Genomic DNA, 22,317 nt, shown 5'->3' on the forward strand with positions numbered 1-22,317 from the left:
TGAAGTCTTGGCTACACACAGGACTGCATATGTTTGGCTAAACCTGTTTTGAACAATTTAGTTCACAGCCATGAAGGCTGTGTGATGCTTTTATTCTGATTCAACTGTGCTTTTATCACATTTCAGGATGTTGGAACCAGGTAAAATTAAGCTGAATTACACCACTCCTATATCAAAGTAAGTATCCACCCCCTACAGGATTTAAGCTGCATGCTATGATATGTAATGTCAATGTCTAAACCACCATTTGAGTATCTCTGAGCTGTATGCTAGTTTTGCTGCCCTTTTTTCTATCTATCTATCTATCTATCTATCTATCTATCTATCTATCTATCTATCTATCCACAGCAATGCTTATAGGGCTTTTTTTTAAAGCCAAGAAAGCCTCAGTGAATTGAATGTTAGTGATTCCTGACCAGATTGGGAGGGACCAAGCACTGTTGCTAAGGAGGAGTAGTTGCTCTGTAGACATCAAAGTGATGGGTGTCAGATGAAAAGAAATGCTCTAACATTTCCGTGGGTGGATTTACTCCACTGCCCTCTGAACATGTGCCCATCACTGAACCTCTCTGGCTCAGCATTCCTCCCAGACATATGAATTTGAAGAACCATGACATGACTAGCAGAGGGTGAGAAATACTTATTTCCAGGAGCAAGCCCTTAGGATGTGTTTCAGAACTGGAGAGGAGAGCAATCTCCAGTGTGAGTAAACAAGGTGCTTTCAAAAAGCCCCCTTTAAAAAAGGCAGTGGAGAAGAAGCAGTCTCACCCCTGGGATTTGTAAGAGTGGCATCCGTGCCTTTGCCTCCATCTCCACAGCGGGTATCATCAAATGGGAGGCACTGATCCCCAGTTCCAGCCAAGACCTCTGAGTTCTTCACAATGTCTTTCACTGATGTGGTTGATTTGATTTTATAGATACGTCGGCTGTTGGTGTCCGAGAGGTAGATGGAGCCGGTGATCGGATCTGTGGTCAAGTAATACTTATGAGCTGGGCTGTGGCTGAAAAACAACGGTATGACATAATTAATTTTTTGGATGATGTGTTTCCTTAAGTCAACAGGCAATGCAAACACTTTAGAGAGCAAAAACGCACAGGGCAGAAAGACTGGGAAAGTGAAGGAGTGCTGTTTTGGACAAGGTTAGTACAGGGTGTGTTACAACATGGGATCCCAAGCTGTATCCATTAGCAATCACAGTGCCTGGGGTGCTCTCTGGCATGGAGGGAAGCAACCAAAGGAAAGGGCTCTCTGGTCTGAGTTTGAGCCAAAACCATGCCAGGAACTACTACAGGTAGAGTTCCACTGCCGGCGTTTGCTTAATTTACTTCTTATAGACATAGTCCTGAAACTGGTGTTCGTGCAGTGCCAGGAAGTGAAGGGAAAACAGAGGACAGTGGGAAATAAAACAAATAATAATGAAAAAAAAAATCTGCCCTCCCAACAAAGACTCCAAAAGGAAACTCCCTGTATGAAGCACTTGAAGATAGACCCTTCAAGATCACTGCATCAAGGTTCACCTGGTGTTCTTGCTGACTCCAGCAAAGACTCTAAAGTTCTGTTCTGCCCTCAAGGAGATTAAGGGAATCCTGCCACTGAATTCAGCTGAATCTCAGTGATGAGAGAAACAAAATAACTCCCTGAATGGCACATTTTGCCCCAAGTAAAGTATGAACTGGTATTTAGCTGAGGAACCTGAATGTCAGTCCCCTGTTGAACACCCTCTGCTCACTGTTTCCTTGGACACAAGAAAGGCTGGTGGATGAGAAGACAGAATGATAATATTTTTAGCTTCATGATTGCAACACTAAATGAGCCCAAGACTGAAGAAATTAATAAACTAGAATCCACTTTATGGAAAGTAACCAATAGGACTGGCAAGAAAAAAGCAACCAGATGAGTTTAGACAAAAGTTAAATGATTGTCTTGCAAGAACTTTACCTATTTTAACATAAATACTTCAGTTATTAATATATTTTATTAAAATTATTGACTACTAGTGTGTATTGCGATGCATCTCTTCTAAGCCTGAAACCAGTAAGTTAGACTTTTAATATATTTCCTGAACAGATTTGTTTTCCTTCTAAGAAAGCCTAAGTAGTAATTAGAACAAGTATGAAAAGTATCTACTTTTCTCCAAAACATCTTCAAGCTGTCCAAACTCATCAAGTCCAAAGTATTAATAATAAAAATCTAGGCCACAGTTCACATTTTTGCACTTAATGGAATTGTTCCAGAAGTTCCAGGACTAGAAACTTGAGTGTCAATCACATTTGACTCTATTCTGCATATAGAAAATTCCTCCCAACCTTTATGTTAGGAAAATTACCCCTTCTCCAGACACGTAAAAATTACTGAGTTATTCTCATTTTAAAAAGCAGTAAATTGGTTCTTCATTCAAATTATTTAATACTATGGGGGTGGGGGGGAAAGCACTTATTCTGGAATATCCCTTGTGATTTATCCTATTAAACTCTGAACAGATTTCATCTCCAAAAATGACACTGATTCTTGCTAAATAAAATGCTCTGACCTTCAAGACAGCTCCAGCCTGACAGTTCAGTCTGCATCTGTATTCCTTCCCAATGACAGCAGGCTGGGAGGGTATTATTTCATTTACCTGCATGTCACTCACACTAAGCAAGTGGCTTCAACCCTGGTGGAAGAAGTTCCCTGTGGGAATCCATCATCCATTTTGATCAGGGTCTTGCATTTTCTGCTGACTGTCCTAACAAAGCCCTGCTGAATGTCAGTAAGCTCTTGAGCTGTTCATAATCTCTGTTTTGCATGGGAGGTGGACAAGAGGAGGACAGTTTTAATGGCACTTTGCAATCTTTTACCATCTTTGAGTGGCAAGCACAGATAACTTTCCCAGGATTTTAGAGCAGGCTAACTGCAGATGGGCAAAGGCAAATGACTTACCCAGAGATGGAGAAAAATGGGGACAAAGAGAAATTCCTGCTCCCCTCTCCCAGCAATATTGTCGTGATTTATTTTTGGATTGCACAGCCTCACTCTGGTGGATTTTATTATTGATTACAATCTTCTGTAAAAAAGAGAGCTCTTAAAACAATTTTCTATTCCCAGCTCTTGTATAGAGTAGATGCTGAAACGACCTGTTAAAATGGTCAAGCTGGAATTTACCCCCCTGGCCTCTGCCAACTGTTTTCAGCACTGCAGAGAGTTAGTATCGCACTCTGCCCCGGCATGAATTGCACTGTGTTATACACTGGAGGGTTTTTTTTTTGTCACTTTGAGATCCTTCAGGGTGAAAGGTGCTTAAATAAACATATATTGGTCATGTAAAATCTCCCAAACTGCTTCCCTTTATCTGTGATAGTGCATGAGCAGTGGAGCCAGGAACACTGGGGATTCACTTTTTATTTAAAGCCACAATCAGTAGGCAAATCCAAGCAGTAAACTGGACTGGGCTAAACAGCAACTGAAATAAATATGCCTGGGCTGAAGCATTTCTTATTTCTCAGCTAGGTAACAGTCCAAAACAAAACACAAAATTTTTTACTATTCAAAAGACTTGATTGGCTATACTATTTGTAGTCTTAGAATATTTATCCCCCATATTGGCACTGCCACTAGAAAATGACTGTGGAGGAAGAGCTCATTTTCCATTCAGAATGTTCCTTGAGCTATTACAGTTTTTTTTTAAGAAACCCGGGGCAATGCATTGATATTTTAAACCCCTTGAAGCAATAATACTGAAGTTGCAGTGATGGGATGGGCTCATCCCTAGCTAAGAATTGACACTTTGATGGGTATTAGTGGGCACGATGGTGTAGTCACTGGGAATGAGAACAGTTTCATGGTTCTGCAGGCCAAAGTGAAATGGAGGTGATACTGCTTCCCTGTATACCTGTGACACAGTGATGTGCTGGAAAAGCACAGGGGTATCTTCCAAGTCCACAGTGATCCCACTTCTTTGGGGTTGTGTATAGTTCGTTCCATACATCTCTTTTCTCCCCTTTATCATTCTCATTGTTTGGACAGGATCATTTAGGGAGATTCAGACTCTATTTTAAAGTGTTTGTGCTTTATGTGATTCCTTAGACACAGGCAGAGGGAATAAATGGGATATAAAGTTGGGTGAGCTGGCAGAGGCATGAGGCTTGGATTGTGGATTGCTTCAGTTGCACTGTGATATGTACACAGGCTTTGAACAAAGGCTGGTATTCTCCCTTTGGGCCCAGAGCCCATGTTTTGGAGGAGTCCTAGGAAGGAACCTCCTGCTCCAGAGTGGGAAGCCAGTCTCTAAGGAAAAGAGATGAGAAAAGGGAGATGATCCCTTTTTTCAGCTGGTTCCCTACAAAACATCAGCACAATAGACTACATCTTTTTATTGGTTTCTGTAAAATGCCAAGGGATTAATTTCACCAAGCTTTAGATGGTTACAAAGTGGATGCTTACATCAGAGCTGGCTGCCTTAATTCCCTTTACAAGCAGTGGAGAGAAGTATCACCTTTTGGAGTAGGATTTGTCTTACTATTTTCAACATTTGTCTTACAAGATTACTGTATCTTAGTTTCTCAATTGCAAGGACATCTGTCACCTCCTAGAAGGACAACTTCTGTTACTGGTAACTGCACAGCTCTGGCTCCCACTGTGGTCAACAAACAGGAGCAGTCACACCACCAAAATCAGTTACCCACAACCACTGACCTGGATAAACCCCTAGGGCTTCTTTGGATCTGATGTCTCCGTTTAAGGACACAAAACCACCCCTTTTTCTGTGCCAGCTATCCACTTCCCCTCTGAGCTTTGCTGGCCATGTACATTTGCTAGTGACTAAAGAACCACCAAATTCCTGCAGTCAGGAGGTTTTTGTTCAGTGGGGCTGTGTTTCCATGGCTCCATGCTAAGCACCTTGCAGCTCAGAACTAGAGGATTTAATTGTAGCTTGTGTGAGGTACTGGTCTTTTTTCCCTGGATGTCACTAGATTAATACCTAAGGAGGTCACACAGTGCACTGAGCAGGATTTGTGCTTGGTCATTTAGTGTTTGCAGTTTCTGTGTGATGCCCAGAGCTCTTCTAGTGTGACATTCTGGACATTAAAATGTTTTAACAATGCCATAAGCCAAGACAGAGATGGCAAGGGACATTTTGTCTGATCCCAGAGCTGTTTGCTGAGATACCTCTCTTTGTCACTAATTGTAGACTTCTCTCTACAGTATAAATGGAAACAAGAAAGGAAGAATAAATTTAAGTGCCCACTTTTTGTATATTTCCAAGACATAAATGCCTCACTGCCCTCCACATTCCTGCAGAGAAGGCATCATGGTTTGGTGTTACTTTTTGGCTTAGCTAGTGTCCCTTATTTAGGCTGTTGCAGAGTTAGACCTTGGCTGTGCACACAGAGCTGCAGAACCAAGCCTCTTAGTGGGTAGCTCCAGAACCTTTGGAGATCAAGCTCACCACAGACGACATACTGGGGAGGAATTCCTTTCCCCTGAACTGAGGCAGCTTTAGCATATGGATTTCAGCTTTTCCAAACTACTACGATTCAGCCCTGTGGATCTCCCCCTTTGCACCATTGCTGGTCACTGGTGTCAAGCCTAGGACCCTCTGGAGTTTAAAGCACTGGAGCTTTAGCTGAGACTACACCCACACATTTCCTCGAAGGTCAGTAGCAAAGAGACTTCCTAGCCAGAAGTATTAAAGCCAATGTCACAGAACAAGCACTAAGAGATGGGTGACACCTTCAACAGAGTCACAGATGGGAGGATTTGATCTGGAGCTCCTCGCCTGCTTCCCCCCTCCCTTATCCCCTTTGGGCTACACTGAAGCAGGCATGTCTTGGAATTCTTTCACTTAATTTCTTAGTTTTTAGAAATTGCTTAAAGGCTGAAGCCCTGCCAACTCTGCATGCCAATCTGTAGTGTTTGTGGCCAGTCCATTGATCTTCCTTCAGATACTGCTTTCATACACAAAACCTCTTCTCATAACAGGTATACAGCTGCCGCCCTTCACTGTCAAACAGATGCACTTTAGTAGCTGTGTATTTCTTGGGCATTAGGGATACAACCTGGCTGTGTCAAAGAGAAATTAATTTTTCTATAGCCTTCAAATGATGTGAAAGAGTACCTGGGGGGCTGGAACTCAGCCTGATGAGGACAATTAGTGAAAAGGTCTTGAGTACCAACCTCCCAGCCCTGCTAATAGATGCTTTGGGCCAGTCCATTATATGTGAAGCTCAGCCCTTCATTATTGTTCTGGCAATAGGATAAAAAAATCAGTTTCTACTCCATTTCATTTCCAGGCATGCAGATGAAAGAACATTTCTAGTTTAGCATAGCCTTTATGAAGTCAAAGAAACAGCAAATAAAAAGCATGTAGCAAGAAAAATCCCCAATCCCAAATGCAAAAGAAAACTAAAAACACACACACACACACACACACAAATCCCAATTCCACACAGTCTAAGCTTCTGATTTAGAAAAGCAACCAGGGAGAAGGATGGGAAACTTGTCAGAGTCAGAGAAGTCCTTGCAAACACAGTCAGTGACAGGAAGCTGACAACTTCTGGAATGCAACTGATTGTATCAAACCCACTGAAACTTCAGTGAACCCAAGTGACAAATATTCTTAGTGACAAAGCTCCAATTTAAGAGTCTCTCTTTTATCTTGTTTTCTTGTCATTACTCTTTTATTGCATTTCCTGGCTAAGGTTGTGAGTTGCACTACCTCCTATTTGAGTCTGACAGACTTTCACGTGTCAAAGCTCTCTATGAAAGCTCAGACTGAAAAATGTTACAAAAACGAACTTCCCTGGGTGGGCGATGCTGGGGCAAATAGAGATCTTCATTATGCCTGTTAAATCCCTCAAACTCAAATGAAAGCTTTTCACTGTATGAGAATTTTCCATCCTAGTTGGTCCTAATCTGTATCCTGATGCTGTTCCCATTCTACTTTTTTGGTTAATTCCCATACATTTTTCTTCCCCCCTCCACCACCTGTTACCCTGCTTCTCCTGCTGGTATTTCCCCTGTCTCCAGCTATAACAGCTCATGCAGAGGCTTGCATGGCTCACATTGTGATTAATGGCTCCCAATTCTGATGACTGATTGCCTACGCCAGTTTTAATCACGCCAGCTTCATTTGCTATTGAATCATCTGGAAATGGCACTTGTGGCTCACTGTGTAACAACATGCAACAAGACAGGGAGCAGCATAAGAATTCTCCACTGGTTGGCTTACCTATGTCTGAAATCTTTATTTCTGACAGAAGACAGGAAAGCAGGGAATAGAAGAAAGAATGAGGTGTTAGCAGCTCAGTTCGATGCATTATTAGCAGATTGAAAACTTGACAGTAACTGTATCACACAATGCAATAATAAATAAAGACTTAGCTGGAATGACACTGATATATTTTATATTGGATATTACTTGGCAGTGAGCTCACTTATGTACTGCTGCATACCACAAAAGAAGTGTGATCTCACCTGCTTAGAGTTATTCACTCACACAAGAGATAGGACTACCAGACTTTATCTATCATTCAGTGCAGCACTGAGCTAAATAGATGCAGATGCAGATATCTTTACAGTTTTTTTCTCCCTCAGTCAAAGCAACACCTTGTGATTTACAAAGGTAACTTAAGAGTTGCGCAGTTACGGGTGGCAGTTCATTGCTGTAACCTTGTGAACTCCAGCCCAGAGAACTGAAATTATGCTGAGCTGGACATTTTTCATAGGTCTAAGTTACACACCCAGCTGCAGCTCTCTGTGACCCACAATGCATTTGCTTCCCAGAACACTAACTCTCCAAAGCCACTCCTGCAAACAAACCTCGGAGCCAAACAGTGAGGGTGTTAATCTCAAAGGAGATGCTGATTTGAGAAGACACAAGCAAACTCCATTTAGTCCAAAAGCAATGGCTTTCCTTTTAGCCAGCCAACATCTGAACCCACTTACTTTATAGCACACCAGAGTGAAGAAATGTTTATTAGATCCAGTAACCTGAGTGTTTGCACAGATGAAGCAGCAATTGTTGCAGCAGATTTAACTCCGGAGTAAATTTAACTCTGTGCCTCTACACAACAGCTAGCAAGGCTACTCTGTCAAGGCTTCCAATTTTCTCTTCCCCAGTGAGGAAATGCTTTGCAAAACCTCTGTTTGGTCTGGTATTTCCACTGACAATAAAATGGGGATTGGGTTTTCAAAACTGTACTTCTGAGAAAGAGATTATTAATCCTACTCCATTGCAATGGGATTTGGGCTCACCTAGGCTCTTCTGGAAGTTTCTCCTTTGGTAATTAAAATAACTTTCTGGCAATAGAAGCATAGATATTACACTCTGATGAGGACCAGGTCTGAAGGTTTATCCCAGCTTCCCACTTTACAAATATGAGAGATATTATGTTCTCATGTATCATGGAACAGAATAGTAAAAATGAGGTTCTTGATTCCTTACTTGAAAGGTGTCCCAGCCCTCTGAGGTGCCCATACTAAGGCAGCTATTCTGTAAGTGCCAGCCTTCTGGTGGTGGCTGGCTGGATTTCTTTTATTTCCATACACCATGACCTACAAAGATGGTTCTGAATGCTAAATAAGACTTCTGGCGAGGTCTAATGACTATGGTATGTTTGTGCATGAGGGACAAAGGGGATCTTGCACAAATTTGGCTGCAGTCCTTGCAGAAATGCAGTATTATGTTTGTCCTCAGCAGCAGGGGATATTAAAAGTGAGGAGGGAGGGCCTTACTTTTGGGAAGATTCTCACTTTCAGGCCAGATTTTGAGAGGTGAATGGGAATGTTGACCCTTCCTACCAGGTGTCCTCATACTGACTTCTCAGGACCTGAGCTCAGGCCTAGCACAGAAGCCTCATTCAGGAACACAGCCCTAACTCTACCTGACTTTCCTGGAGTGAGGCTTTTCTGGCCGTGCAAAGCCCAGAACCAGGCCCCATTGCTTTGAAGTGAATTCTTGTATTTGCTGTGGAAATTTTAGATAGGAAAAATATCCCCAGTGAGATCAATTTGAAATTTGGTTCACACACAATACATTCAATTTTCTCAGAAATTGTGAAAAATCATACTTTTCCCTCTGCTTCATTGTTTTTAATTGATGTTCCTAACCCTTTCTTATTATTTCTCCGGTATATTTTTTTCTTTGCTTTCTGACATTAAAAGGAAACTCTCCACTTACTTCCAGATGCTCCCCATCTGCATGTTCAGCCCGACACTGCTGCTCAGTTGGGAACTGAAGGGGGCTGCTACAGCTGTCCCCTCAAAAAACAACAAGAAAACCCCAGTCTGTGACTGCCTAGAGTGATCATCTTGTCTAAATTGTGAGTGATTATCAGTCCTGATTCACCTCTACATATCATCATCAGTGCTGTGTCCTTCCAAGTTTAGGTTATCTCAGAGGCTGCTTGTTAATTTTCAGCATTCCCACTGGTTTCTGACTACAGGAAAAGGCAGACATCAGCACATCCTGATTTAGCAGCACAGAAATATGTCAATATTTTTGGCATGTGATTCAGTTCTGGAAGAACTTGCTAGGCCTGTATTTCTCTGGTGTAAATCAAAGTCAGCAGAGTTGCAGAAGAGGCAGATCCAGACAGCTTTTTCTCTGTTTTGCTGTGTTGTTTGCTTTTATTTTTTTTTTTTTTTTATTTTTTTTTTAAGAGTACTGCTCATTTTTCTTTTGGGTACATATGATTTCTGCAGAACTTAAGAGCATTACTCTAACAGCCACATTCAGCACAGAGTACCTCAGTTCCAGTATGTTGGTGACATTGCCAGAGGGAAAGATCCTTCGGATGTAGTTGAAATCTCCAACATAAAGACTTCCATCAGACCCACATGTTAGGGCAACAGGAGCCAGGAGTTTGTTCCCATCTGCCAGACCATTGCAGCTTGGACAAGAAATGCTCCGTCTGCGGCCGTTGCCCATAATGCTTCCAATTACAGGTGGCTGCTGGGAAATGAACTGGTTTTCCCCGTTTCCTTTATGCAAGATGCCTAGACAGAGAGAGAAAACAGTATTATGAAAACTAAAGAAACAGGGAGACTGAGGCCAAAGGGAGAACAAACTGACAATGCTGCATGCCAGCTGGGAAATCTGTTAAGTAGCAAGAAGGTTTATCATCTTTCATAGCATTGTTTTGTGATAATTTCAAATGAGGAGCCTCTTCTCTGAATTAAGTATTTCTTTTAGACCCATTACATTTCCTGCAGAAGTAAAATATGTAGGGAGAACAAGACTGTCTTTACCTTTGAATGACATGCACTTTTCAGTATCTTATGAAATTTTACCTGCCCTGTCTGTTCCTCCTTGCCCTGTAATCTGCAGTCCACTAGGTAAAAAAACCAAAGAAATTACACAGCTCATGGAAAAGTAAGGGCCAGGAAGACCATGGAACATTCTCTAAACAACTGTTTAATCTGCAAAGTTTTAGAGGCACTCTGCCTATTTTCCCTCTAAATATAGCACTCTCAGCAGTGATGTGGGTAGAATGAGATGTTTGCTCCCATACCACTATTATCCAAAGGGACAAAGTGCTTCCACCCTTGGACATGCTCTGATCAGCTTTTAAGCTTCCCTTTTGCAGTCCTCAAGGACTCTGGAACCTTCCACTCTCCTTTAGGACCCATAAAGCTTCTTGTTTTGCAAGCAGACTTTGCATATTGGAGGATGCCTCTGGGTAGATTTATGCTTAGTGAGAGCTTCAATCTGAATAGGCTCCCCTTCATTATTTTAGGAATATTTTCCTTGTTAACACCCTTCTTTTACAACACTACAAAGCTGGGCTGACATTCAACTACTTCATGATGGCCAGCTTCTTTTACATTTTGCACACCAAATTTCTTCTAAATGTATGTTACCAGAAATAATTTGTTGGTCAGGTTTCTTTCCTTTATTTTTCTTGAATTTCTAGTGATAAGAAGCAACTGGTCTTGCAATGCTTCATTACTCTTGTTATGAGTCACAGACAACCTACCACTTTGTATGTTGAGGGCATGGTGTTTGTCCAGGGACCATCCTCCAAGTTTGGAAGCATCAATTTCATAACCCTGAAGCACAGCTGTCCTCTTCTCCCACAGGATTAAGTCTGGACAGGATTCATACTCATAACCTACTGAAACTGTGAACAAGAGAGAAACAAGAGACTCCTTAGATTAGTAACCCAGAAATGCAGTGCCAGTACACACAGAGTTGCAATTGAGCAGGGGTAAGAGCATTTCTAGAGAAAATTGTTAATTCAATTTAAAATGTCATCATCATAATGCACAGCCCAAATATTTTTTTCCTCTTAAAAGTTTATTCCACGTCTAAAAAAGTCAATGCTGTTGTCTGTGTTGGGCAAATGTCCTAAAAAGACACTGCTTTAAGGACATATTTAAAAACAACGGATACTAGGACTGGGACTTGATCTGTGGGAGTCCTTTCCAACTCAGGGTATGCTATGATTTGAGAGTGTAAACCACTGCTGGACTCTCTAATGGGAGAATTTTACTCCTATGTAATTTCTTTGATCAAAGAGTGCATGCCAGGAACTTAATCTTGATTATGGTCTTTCTTGGAAGATAAAGACTTGTGCAATTCATGCATGGAGCAGTGAGTCCCTCAGAGGCAGCAGTCTCAGCCAGGTTAACTTATGGTAATTGTCAATGTCAAAAGTTTGCTTGCCATGATGTCTAATCAGAGTCTTTCAGGAGTAACTCCATGGAACACGCTGGAGTTGCTTAAAATTACGTCAGCAGAAGGAAAAGACTGTTTTTGACAGAATAATGATTCCTTTACGATTTTCTCAGAAGAAGCAGGACCATTTTCATTGGTCTGCTTTTCTTCTTCTAATCTTTACAGCTGAAGCAGAGCAGAACTGCAAGTTCCACACAAATGAAAAGCAATTACATATATTTTTTTTTCCTACTAGATATAAAAAAAACCTGTCTTATTGTACAAGTTTACCAGCCTCTTTGAAAAGTGCTGAGCACTGAGAGAACTCAGGATTCACCATCAAACATAGCCTTTTGCAGATTGTATCAGAAAAAGATGTAAGTTAGGATATGAAAGGTCAATATTTTCCACTGTTCTGGAGGTGAGAATCATTGAAGGCATGAATGCTGATGTCCTCAGACTTGCTTGTGTACTCTGGAGCTGCAGAGCTGTTTCACGGAGCACTCCAGGTCCCACTGATGATCTAGCATCTTAAAGAGCATGCACACAGAGTCCTTCAGGATATGCTACATTTCTCAATGTGGACTCCCAGCTGGGTAAGGCTCAGTAGGGTGTAAAATCCAGCCTGCTCAAGGCAGCTGAACGTGAGTGAGAGGAGGAAGGCACCTATTCTTACTCCTGGAAAACCAGGCAACCTGCAATTCCTATAAAAAGACTTTTCTTCAGTTGAGCTATGAGGCATAATGAACCATCCTTCTGTCAACAGGAGCTGTATTTGCTAATTTGGGATCTCTCCCATTTTGCTGATATAATTTCCTGGCAGCCTGAAGGGACTAGACTAGACTCAGTTGAAGAACTTTAACTGAGTGTCCACTAGGTGTTGACAGATGGGAAGCAGTTGCTGCAGAACTGCATCACCTCTTCTCACTAAACACCCAGTATGGGCTGGCATTCTTGAATCAGTAACAAAGAGGAAACTAAGATTAGACCAACCCTGAAGGTCAGGCACAAGGAGCAGTGGCAATCAGGGCTCTGTCCCAGGGATTCCTTTCAAAGCAGTGTTGACAGTTTTTAGCTATAGTTGAGAGGCAGCCAAACACTTCTAGTTCCAGTTAATTCCTTCTGTATTAATATGATGGGAGCAGCTTAGGATGTATGTGCTGGGCCATGAGCCAGAGAACAGATAAGTATTTGTACTCTGTCCTTGAAAGTGTTCAAGGCAGATTGGATGGGGCTCTGGGCAACCCAATCTAATGGGTGTCATCCCTGCCCCTGACTGGGGCATTGGAACTAAATGGCCTTTAAGGTCCCTTTCAACCCAAAACATTCTGGGATTCACCTGCTGGGGAATGTGTGCTGCAGCAAATCTGCAGGGACCATTCATGTGTCTGCAGTCAGACCATACTGATCTAGGACAAGGTCTATCACTGCTACTGCTTCTAAAAGGAGGCACAAACCCTGGGATCACTTACCAAAGGCTTCAGAGAGCCCATACACCTTCTGGCTGTAGACATCTGTCTTGTCCCAGATGAAATAGTAGGACAGGTCTGGAGCTGCTGCAAACCACTTTCTGAAGAGTCGTCCCTCGACGGCCACCATGAGGTGGACTTTCATGAGGTTGAAGGGGATGGTGGGGTGGGTCATGCTGATCCGCAGCACTGATTTGTAGCCAGCTGTGCGACTGCTCAGGTAACTCACTTTTATTTTACTGCCAGAAACGTTAATCTCCTCTTGTAGAGCCTGTGGAAAAGCAATCCATGAGGTGTTAAATCAGCAGCGAGCAGACAGCAAAAGGCAGTGAAGCTGTAATTTATCAAACACACCTGTATAAAAGCTCTGGCAGGCATGTCTAAAAAGGCACCTAGTAGGCATCAAGTATGAAATCATATACGTAACTTATTTCTGGAAGCTAAGGAATGCCTCCCGCCTTCTCTATCTCTGTTACATGGGAGAACAGGGGAACAAAGAGTCACATTAAGACAGGGTTTACAAAGAGACTCACTCTTAAAAGGAGTACCAGGACCCACAGAGAAAAGAGCCTGGGATCTCAGATAATTACAGCCCATCAGTTTAGCTTCCATTTTCTGTCTTTTATCATCATAGGTTTTAGAGGCCTCTAATTTTTGTCTCCTGGCTTCCTGTTCCCAGCAAAATATCACACCCTACTTGGACTTAAGGATGTTTCCTGGTCCTGACCATAACATGCAATTCTCTCCAAGACATTAATGAATCCTGATTCCATCCTCCCTCCTCTGACTTACCCATCTCTCCTACTTTGAAACTGCTCCTCTCCTACCTCTTCTCTGTGACTCTCTACCTGATCTACCATCTACCTCTAGCCTTTTTTTTAATCTGTGTTTTCGCCCTTATTTTCTGACCTGACATTTGTTCCTACTTCTTCTGGTACTTGCTTAAAATTCCTTGCCTTCTCACCTAGGTGATAAAACTGTTGGCCTGACCTACCACCTACAACTCCTTTCTGTTCCCTTGCACTCTTCCTTCTCTTTCTTTTCCAAACTCCTCCGTATTCTAAGTGAGTTGCTTTATTCCCCCCCACAGCCATAAGTGTGGGTATTTCTTACTGACTGGGACAGTTATCTAATAGTTGCCCATTACAGTATAGAACTTCAGAAAAGACTGAAGACACATCAGGGAAAACCTCTTCTGCTTTGAGAACAGAGAAGTCTCAATAAAAATGGGATTTTCAGTTAATTTACCTGCTAAAGTATCACCAGAGATTTTTTTTTTTTTTTTAAATAGAGAAATGCTTGAAAAGTTTATGGAAAGTAATACCAGTATATTCCTGACACTGTGCTGATCTTTCCATGCAAAATGCTGATAAAAAAAATCTGAGGAGAAAAACATTGTCACTTTCAAAAAAACTTCACTCTTGGGTAAGCACCCAACTTGGATATTTTTGGCACTAGTCAGCAACCTCTGGAAGATATTGAAAAATGAAGGTAGAAGCTTATCAGCGAGCTGGAAAGCCTGGTCTGCTAATGGGATGTGTTAAAAGGTCACAGCTGGCACAGTTCTCTCCTGTATCACTTCTGAAGTTCTTCAGTGTGCTGGACCCTAAATGAACTTGGAAAATGCATCCCTAGCAATAGTCATCTTCTGAATATTAAGGGCGAGGAAGCTGGAAGGCAGGTGGGTCAAGAGATCCACCCATCAGGAAGGGATAACATCTATCACAGTGTGATTCTTGGGGTGTCCTTTGTAGGTCCAGAAACTGGACTCAATGATCCTTGTGGGTCCCTTCTCACTCAGGAGATTCCAGATTCCATGATCCTTGTGCCTGACAAGTTATGTCACTCCTATACCCAACTCCTTCTATGTGGGAACAGCACACTTCCCTGGCACAGTGAGTTGCTCAACTCTTACAGGTTTCCTGGTTAGTGTTATCAAAAATGACAAATCTCATGATCGACCCCCTGAAAACACCTCTTCTGAGATGTTATCCAAGGCCCAACACTTTTTAAAGTGATAACTAAAAGGCTTGGAGTGTTGCAGCACTTGAAAACAGATACATCCAGCAGTTAAAGTCCCATTCCACTGTGCTCATAAATATTTACCTTCTCTAATGCAATCTTTTTAATTTACATATCTCAGTGCTTAGGAGGCTGAAATATGACAGAACTGGGAAAACCCAGGATTTTAAAACTATATTTTATGAGATCATCAACAAGCTGGATGTGGACCAGGCTCAACCAGAGACAAGCTGAGCCAAACTGTAGTAAAGGTGGTTCCTTGTATCAAATCTGTCTTCATATGTAACCCTATTAGGATAAAAACAGGCAAAAATAATTGTCATGGAGATACTATTTAGAAAGTCTGCTTCAGATTCTTGTCATAAGTAATTATTTCTCTCTGTCATGATCTATTTCTGCTGTCAACCATTCCAAAGAAAAGGTCAGCCCCACGCTGCCAAGGCACTGAACAGCACAAGGGGCTGTGTTTAAAGGTGTCTGCTTGAAGAGAGGGTTCAAATAGTAATTCAAAACATATTTGTAGTTTGTAAGTGGTGACAAACTAGCAACAAAACACAGCACTGGTGGTGGGGGTGGGGTGGGTGTATAATTCATAGGCTATCAGTGGGAAAAAAGGGGGAAAACCAGCTTTAAAATAATCTGAATGTGCTAGAAGAGCTAAACTGTGCCCTTATTTCTATTTGATAATTGCTGTTTGGCCCAGACACACTCATATGCTATTACTACAGGCCTTGTGAAACACTCTTAGGGTTTATCCCAGACTAACCAATATAATCTGCTCTTTTAAAGAGGTCCAGCCACGAGTCTGGGCAGGCAGAAGAGCTGATTCTTCAGGCTTACTGGGGATTTACACAGGATCGCAATTTTCACTGTCATGTTCTCTTGGCTCTGTGGTGAGAATCTGCTCGTCTTAGTAGCAATTTTTCTACTCATGGCATGAGACAAGGTAGGAAATCTTGTTTCTGTGTGCTGGGTTACACATGTCTCTTACAGTTACTCTTCGCCCTGCCAGCAAACAGGCAAGGAACAGTCAATGTCTTTTTTTTTTTTTTTTCTTTTTTTTTGTAAGATGCTCAGAGAGAATTTTGAAAAGGAAAACCATTTTGAATCTGATTCAGGAGCCTCAACACAGACATCTAGTGCTTTTGAGACACTCTGCAGTATCCAAAACTTCTGCAAGGGCATGACAACTCTGACATGGACCTTTCTGACATCTCCACCTTTCTGAAGGTACAGCTGGAGGCCTGAAGGGGCACTTCAGGGCATCCTGAATGGCCCCAGAGCTGTCTATAGGCACCTGAATCAAATATTAAAAATGTACTACTAGGTTTTTTGAATGCAGTCAGGTAGAGAGCACTGCATTTATTTGTTGGAACTCATGGGGTTCTTATCTACCCACTTGTCAAAACCTCTTTCCTAGCCCTGCTATCTGCTTGTCACCTCCTCCCAGCTATACACTTACACCTTTTATATTTAACATTTCCCTACTGAGAACTGGGTATTATAAAATGCAGCTGCAGGAATGGACAGCTAGGTTATTTTTTATGGTGCATACATCCAGTATAGAAATGAAAAGTAGTCCATTTCTGAACTGCAGTACAGTCAGGACTCTGCCACAAATCAGATTCTCTTGTAAACTCCTGCACCACAAACTCTGCTAACCTTCAGCTGTCAATATTTGAGGTGGAATATTGATTTACAGGTTTTAGCTCAGATATATGGCACACAGGAAAAGCACTGTGTTCATCATGTATGGGATTCATCTTATGTCAATTTAGGAACCTAAGTTAGGTGTCTACTCTGAACTGCTCTTTTAGGTCTTGCCTACAGATAGCAGCAGATACAGACTCTTTAGAAGTTTGGTATTGCCTTGTAAACTTAAGAGTGGGATTCAATTCCAGTTTAAGGCATCTAAATCCGGATGTCAACTTATAAATATGCTCAAATGAGGGAGCATGAGCTATCTCACATGAGCCTATTTATGAGATGTCTACATCACATAAACAATGTGATGTAAACACACACATTCATTCAGTCAGTGGAATCAATCTGATACCATCAATTTCAGCCAGTGGAATCTAACTGATACTGTCAGTGAGAACCAGAAAGCTTCACGGTGGTCAGCTTAAGTGATGTGCAGGCTCCTCTGATGTACTGGTTAGATTTCTGTCCTCTTAAACAAGAGTTCAGATATTTGGTACATATCCAGACAACTGCATGTGAACTCCTTATAATCTCAAAATTAATCTTTGTTATGTATTAGATTCCATAACTACAAGTGTCTATTGGGACTTGGGATGTCCAAGTGATCTGCCATTCAAAAGGATCCAGAAGATATAATGCAGGACACTGATAGGGGGATAATTCTGGATTGGCAGTTGGAAGTCAAGCAGGATATCATCAGCACATTTCAAATGGCACTAAATATCTTTGATGAGGGTAGAAAAACATTGATACAGGTTGCTCAGATAGATGGCAGATGCCCCAACCCTGAAAACATTCAAAATCAGGTTGGATGGGGCTCTGAGCAGCCTGGTATACTGGAAGGTGTTTGTGGTACCAAATGACTGAAGTCATGATCATATTTGCACTGTATCAGATATTTGCTTTTTCCCAGGCAGCACTGACCATTACCTTTCATTGTGTTTGTTTATTTAATAAAATGATGTGGAAACCAAGATTCTGAACCAAAAATTTATAACATGATGGACTTTACAAGATACAAGACTTAATTAGTAATTATGCTGGGATAAACATGGGGACTGTAATTGGAAATTAGCATAAGAAAGGACCATAAGACTTGGTCCACAGAGAAAGTTAAAGACACCACTAGCTTTATTTACTACTGGGTTTAGCACCTGGTTTATTAAAATCAGAAAGTATAAAGTTACTTCTTTCCTCATTAACAGTACTGTAACCCCAGTGGAGTCATGCTGGAAGCACACAATTTGTCTCTACACTTGTTATTATTTCCACCTTGGCAGATTATTGTCTCTTAAAGCAATACTCGGGACATGTGAACACTGGCATATGAAATCCAGAGAACAGCACGTCCAAGGTAGCAAAGGCTGAATGCTGCTACATCCATGTATTTGAACAGAATTAAGTGTTTTTAGGGAAAATTTATAATTTGGTTCCTTGGACTATTCCGTTTAAAACACAACTTTCCATTTGACAAAATACTTTGAAGTCACAGCAGATTGTTAAGGTTCTTTATCTGACTCACACTTACCCATAAAAAAGGAAAATGGGGATGAGAAACGTAACCCTCTCACTCTGCTCATCCATTCCAAATGTCATGAAATGCAACAAAACTGAGGTGCTCTGCAGGCTGGCCCCTTCTCACCCATCTGCTGGGTGACTGCTGTCTCAGCAGCTGAGTAGAGTTGGGCTGGGGGTATGACTTCCAACAATGAGAAAGTTCACTCCAACACTCCACCACTAAGGTTTACAGTGCCCAGTGGGTGGAATTTGCTCCTGAGCAAGACAGGCATTAGAGCATGAGCCAGAAGGGCATCAGCCTGGTGCTGGGTATGCTGAATGCCAAAGGGCTGACCAAGGGCTTGTTTTTGGTCACACAAGGGTCCCAGCTCATGAACTGTCAGCCACAAGTGCTTTGCCTCTGTCTCTCAGGGATAGGGGAAAAGAAATCTGGTAAAGCTAGTGCCTGGGAGTGAGCGCTCCTGCCAAATGTCTGAAAAATGGGGTAACAAACAGGGAATGTTTATTCTTAGGAAAGCAGGAGAATAGTTGCATTTGTGTTGCTCAAAGCTCTCAAAAGAAGCACAGAAAGTAGATGGAGATGAGGAGGCACTGGCAGAGGTTGCCCAGAGCAAATTGTGGATGCCCCAGTCCCAATTCAATGCCAGGTTGGATGGGGCACTGATCAACCTGGTCTAATGGAAGGTGTGCCTGCCTAAGGCAGGGGGGCTGGAACTACACGACCATTCTATGATTTTATGAGTTATTGTCCCTCAGTTCAGACGGCTCATACCTGGATTTCAGGAACAATAGGACCTTTCTCTGAGCAGGAAGTTGCAAAAGCAGTGAGCGGAGAAGGAGAGACCACAGGGTTGGGCCGGGCGAAGTTACTGAGGTCACAGCTTGGGATCTCATTCTCTTCATGCCTCATGACTATGGTTTCCATCACAAAGAAGCGATCCCACGGCAACCACAGTGTGTGCTCTTGGGTGATGAAGGGAGCCCGCTCAAAGTGCAGGATAATGGAGATTCCACCAATGGTAACAAGATCAAAGCTGTTTTAAGAGACGGAAAACAAAATTAGTGCAAGCACTACCCCATCTGTTTGTTTCAACTCCCTAGGAAGGATCCCAGAAAATAACTGTAAGAAATGTCATCAGTCTCATTTTATGAACCTAAAATGTGAAGCCCAAATAGGGTTTACCTCATAACAGCAAGTGTCAGAGGCAGGAGTCCAAGCTCAGCTTCTTTGTCTTCATGTATATTGAAATCATACCCATCCCTTTTTTGGAACATGTTTACCTTTGTTGATGCTTTTCTAGCACCAACTTATTTTGGCCATACATACTCATTTTCTATTTTCTTTCTTTCTTTTTTTTTTTTTTTTTAAAGAGTGATTATCCAAACAAATGCACCAATTGGATCAATTCATATGATGAAATAAACTATTAGGAAAGAGGTTTCTCTGACACATTCCTATTGAATTATCTTGGCATCTCTACTAACCGGACTAATGCCTCATGCAAACCAGGGAACATGGGGAGCCCAGTCATGGACTGGGCCTAGTCTATTAGAAATACATAAGTGCAGAGTGTCTGTGTGCCACAGCACTCCACACATCATCTTTTTTGACTCTTAAACATTTAGAGCAGAGCAGATGAATCACTGCCTGTGGTCTCTGACTTCACCCTAAGCTACCTCCAGCCAAGTGGCTTATCTGCCTGTGTAGTGTTGGATAACAGACAGCCTTCCAGAGCTGTGTGAAAAAATGTTACCTTGATAAGGAAAACGTTCATCCTCTGGATGTAAAGATGTTGGGATAAGGTTTCTAGTGATTTTTTAAGTTTTGTATTTAAACTTCACATCTTGTCACAGATGGAGATTTTATCAAGTACCACAGGGATATATCTACTATGCATAGAACCCAAAAAAGTGGTGTTAAATAAGAAAGGAAAGGATTTCAACAGAAATTGATGATGGCTTGTTTTTGCTCCTTTGTCTTTTTCTCACTGTCTCTTTGGTTGCAATGCCAAACATGTGCTTCAGGCAAAGGAAGTTTTCTCATCCCTGCTTCTCACTTTTATGCTTGGTACTCCTGTATGACACTCTCACTGAGAGTTTATGCATGTGATCAGGCTCACTGGTTTCAGCAGAGCTGCTCATGTGCTTAAAGAGCTATGAGCTTAAGTGCTTCTCTGCATGAGAACTGGGATCCGAAACACTTTTGATTGCCCAAAGCCAGACTTGATGCACCTTGTAAAAAACGGTAAGAAAGAAGGTGAAAAAAGTATCTAAAATTATTTTTAAAAATTAATTATCAGGCTTTCAGGTTGGGTGCAAAAATCCCTGAGGAGCAACAATGGGATGAACTATTTAAAAAACAAAGTCTTTGTCAAGCAGTTTTTTGGGGGAGCCTTTTTTATTTAATGGTTTATGGATTGAGGTGCCATTTAGGAAATAGAATTATGAAAAGGTTATTCATTAAAGAATGTTGAAATGAGTCCATGATAGGAAGTGGAAAGCACTTCAAAAAGCCAAAGCCATGTTTATTCTACCACTTGAGTTGGGGCATCATATTCCCAGACCTATGGAGCTTGGCTTAGAGCAACCTCAGGAGAAACTTGCTGGTCCCTGCCAGCAAAGCTGCACAACGTTTGTACCCTGATGTGAATGTTTTTAACAGTCAATTAGCATTTGGCAAGTCCTTCAGGTGGGAGGGAGATGCTTGCTCTGCATGGATCTGGGCACTCAACGGGCCAACAGGAGGGAAGAAATAAACATTACAAATGATTCTCCACAAGTTTTTAGGCAAGTTGGAAGAGATCTTATTTGCAAACACCTCTGTTTCATCCCTTCGGCTTCACTGAGCCTGGATCAGGGATGGAATCTGCTGGGGGGATATGTCTTGGCCTCTCCTGCATCTCCAAAAAGGGATGCAGAAGGGAAAGCACCACCTCCATGTCAGGCTCCAGCAGCTGTGAAAACAGAACCATGCAGTATTTTTTAGCAAGCAGTGTCGCTCACAAGCTGGTTTTCCCTGAGTCCCAAGGTGCAGCTTTCAAGTTACTGATGAACTGAACAAAAGGTAAAGCCAAAACCAAACAGAAAAAACCAAACTGAAAACAGCTCCCAGTTTCCCTCACTGAAATTAAATTTAACAAAAGGAAAACTGTCTTGGGATTGAAGGAATAAGATAATTTTATTTCTGTTTTTGCTGCTCATCTCTGATGTATTTTTTACTACTCCGTAAAAATCATACTGTTGTACAGTCATTTTGTTGTTTTTCTTTAAAGACTCTGGAGAGACAAGCTGAAGGATGAAATTATCTATTTACTCAAAGCAGGCTGAAAAAATAAAAACCCCACAGGAAAATATAACCCTTTCTCATCTCTCTTCTCTGAATTTTCGTTGTTTTTGGTATTTCTGAGAAAGCTATGCCAAAGCTGCTGAATGCAATATGGAAAAATCTGGAGACCTTCTTGCAGTTTTATTAATAGTGTTCCTACAACCCAGGGCTACTGAGGACTTGCAGCCTCTCTAAACTACCACTTTAATCAAATTTAAAACTTTTTTAAAAATGTGGTTTATAATCCAGTACTAATACTTTGAACTGTTGTTTGCTTTACAGAGAAATGCATACAACAGAGTAGTTTGAGAGTTGTCACTTTATATTCATGCCCTGTTATATAAACAAACTCTCTGGTGCAGTAATTAGGCTAAAACCACATTCAAGCCTTGAAGTTATAGGAGTTTTGCTCAGTCTAAGTAATGTGACTTAAACAGGACCATGGTTTCACTATGTCAGGGTGTATCTGAGCAATGTTATAGGAGAGACCTGGAATAAAGTGAGTCCCCTTACAGAGGTGAAAAATTTACCTCACTGTAATTCTAAAATTGAAATCTTACTTACTCATTTGGTTACTTTATCATGCCAAAAAGAAAACCCAAAACCCCCAAACCTGGAGCAACAAAATCAGCTTAGGAACCAA

General features: G+C 41.6%; 1 protein-coding gene across 16 annotated transcripts in view; it reads right to left on the reverse strand.

The window, feature by feature from the left end:
- Positions 1–22,317, reverse strand: part of TENM4 (teneurin transmembrane protein 4) — a 1,547,070-nt gene that overhangs the window by 56,610 nt on the left and 1,468,143 nt on the right. For 14 of the 16 annotated variants that reach the window (XM_085592903.1, XM_085592878.1, XM_085592882.1 and 11 more), the window contains 6 exons: positions 19,122–19,383; positions 13,109–13,376; positions 10,957–11,100; positions 9,727–9,976; positions 7,209–7,229; positions 769–1,001 (listed from right to left, as the gene is read on the reverse strand). In XM_085592903.1, coding sequence (XP_085449029.1) covers positions 769–1,001; positions 7,209–7,229; positions 9,727–9,976; positions 10,957–11,100; positions 13,109–13,376; positions 19,122–19,383 — 1,178 coding nt within the window. The remainder of the gene's footprint in view (positions 1–768; positions 1,002–7,208; positions 7,230–9,726; positions 9,977–10,956; positions 11,101–13,108; positions 13,377–19,121; positions 19,384–22,317) is intronic. The other 2 variants (XM_085592939.1, XM_085592927.1) reach the window with 1 other exon arrangement.

The sequence above is a fragment of the Lonchura striata genome, chromosome 1 (assembly GCF_050655825.1).
Source record: "Lonchura striata isolate lonStrDom1 chromosome 1, ASM5065582v1, whole genome shotgun sequence".
NCBI lineage: Eukaryota > Metazoa > Chordata > Aves > Passeriformes > Estrildidae > Lonchura > Lonchura striata.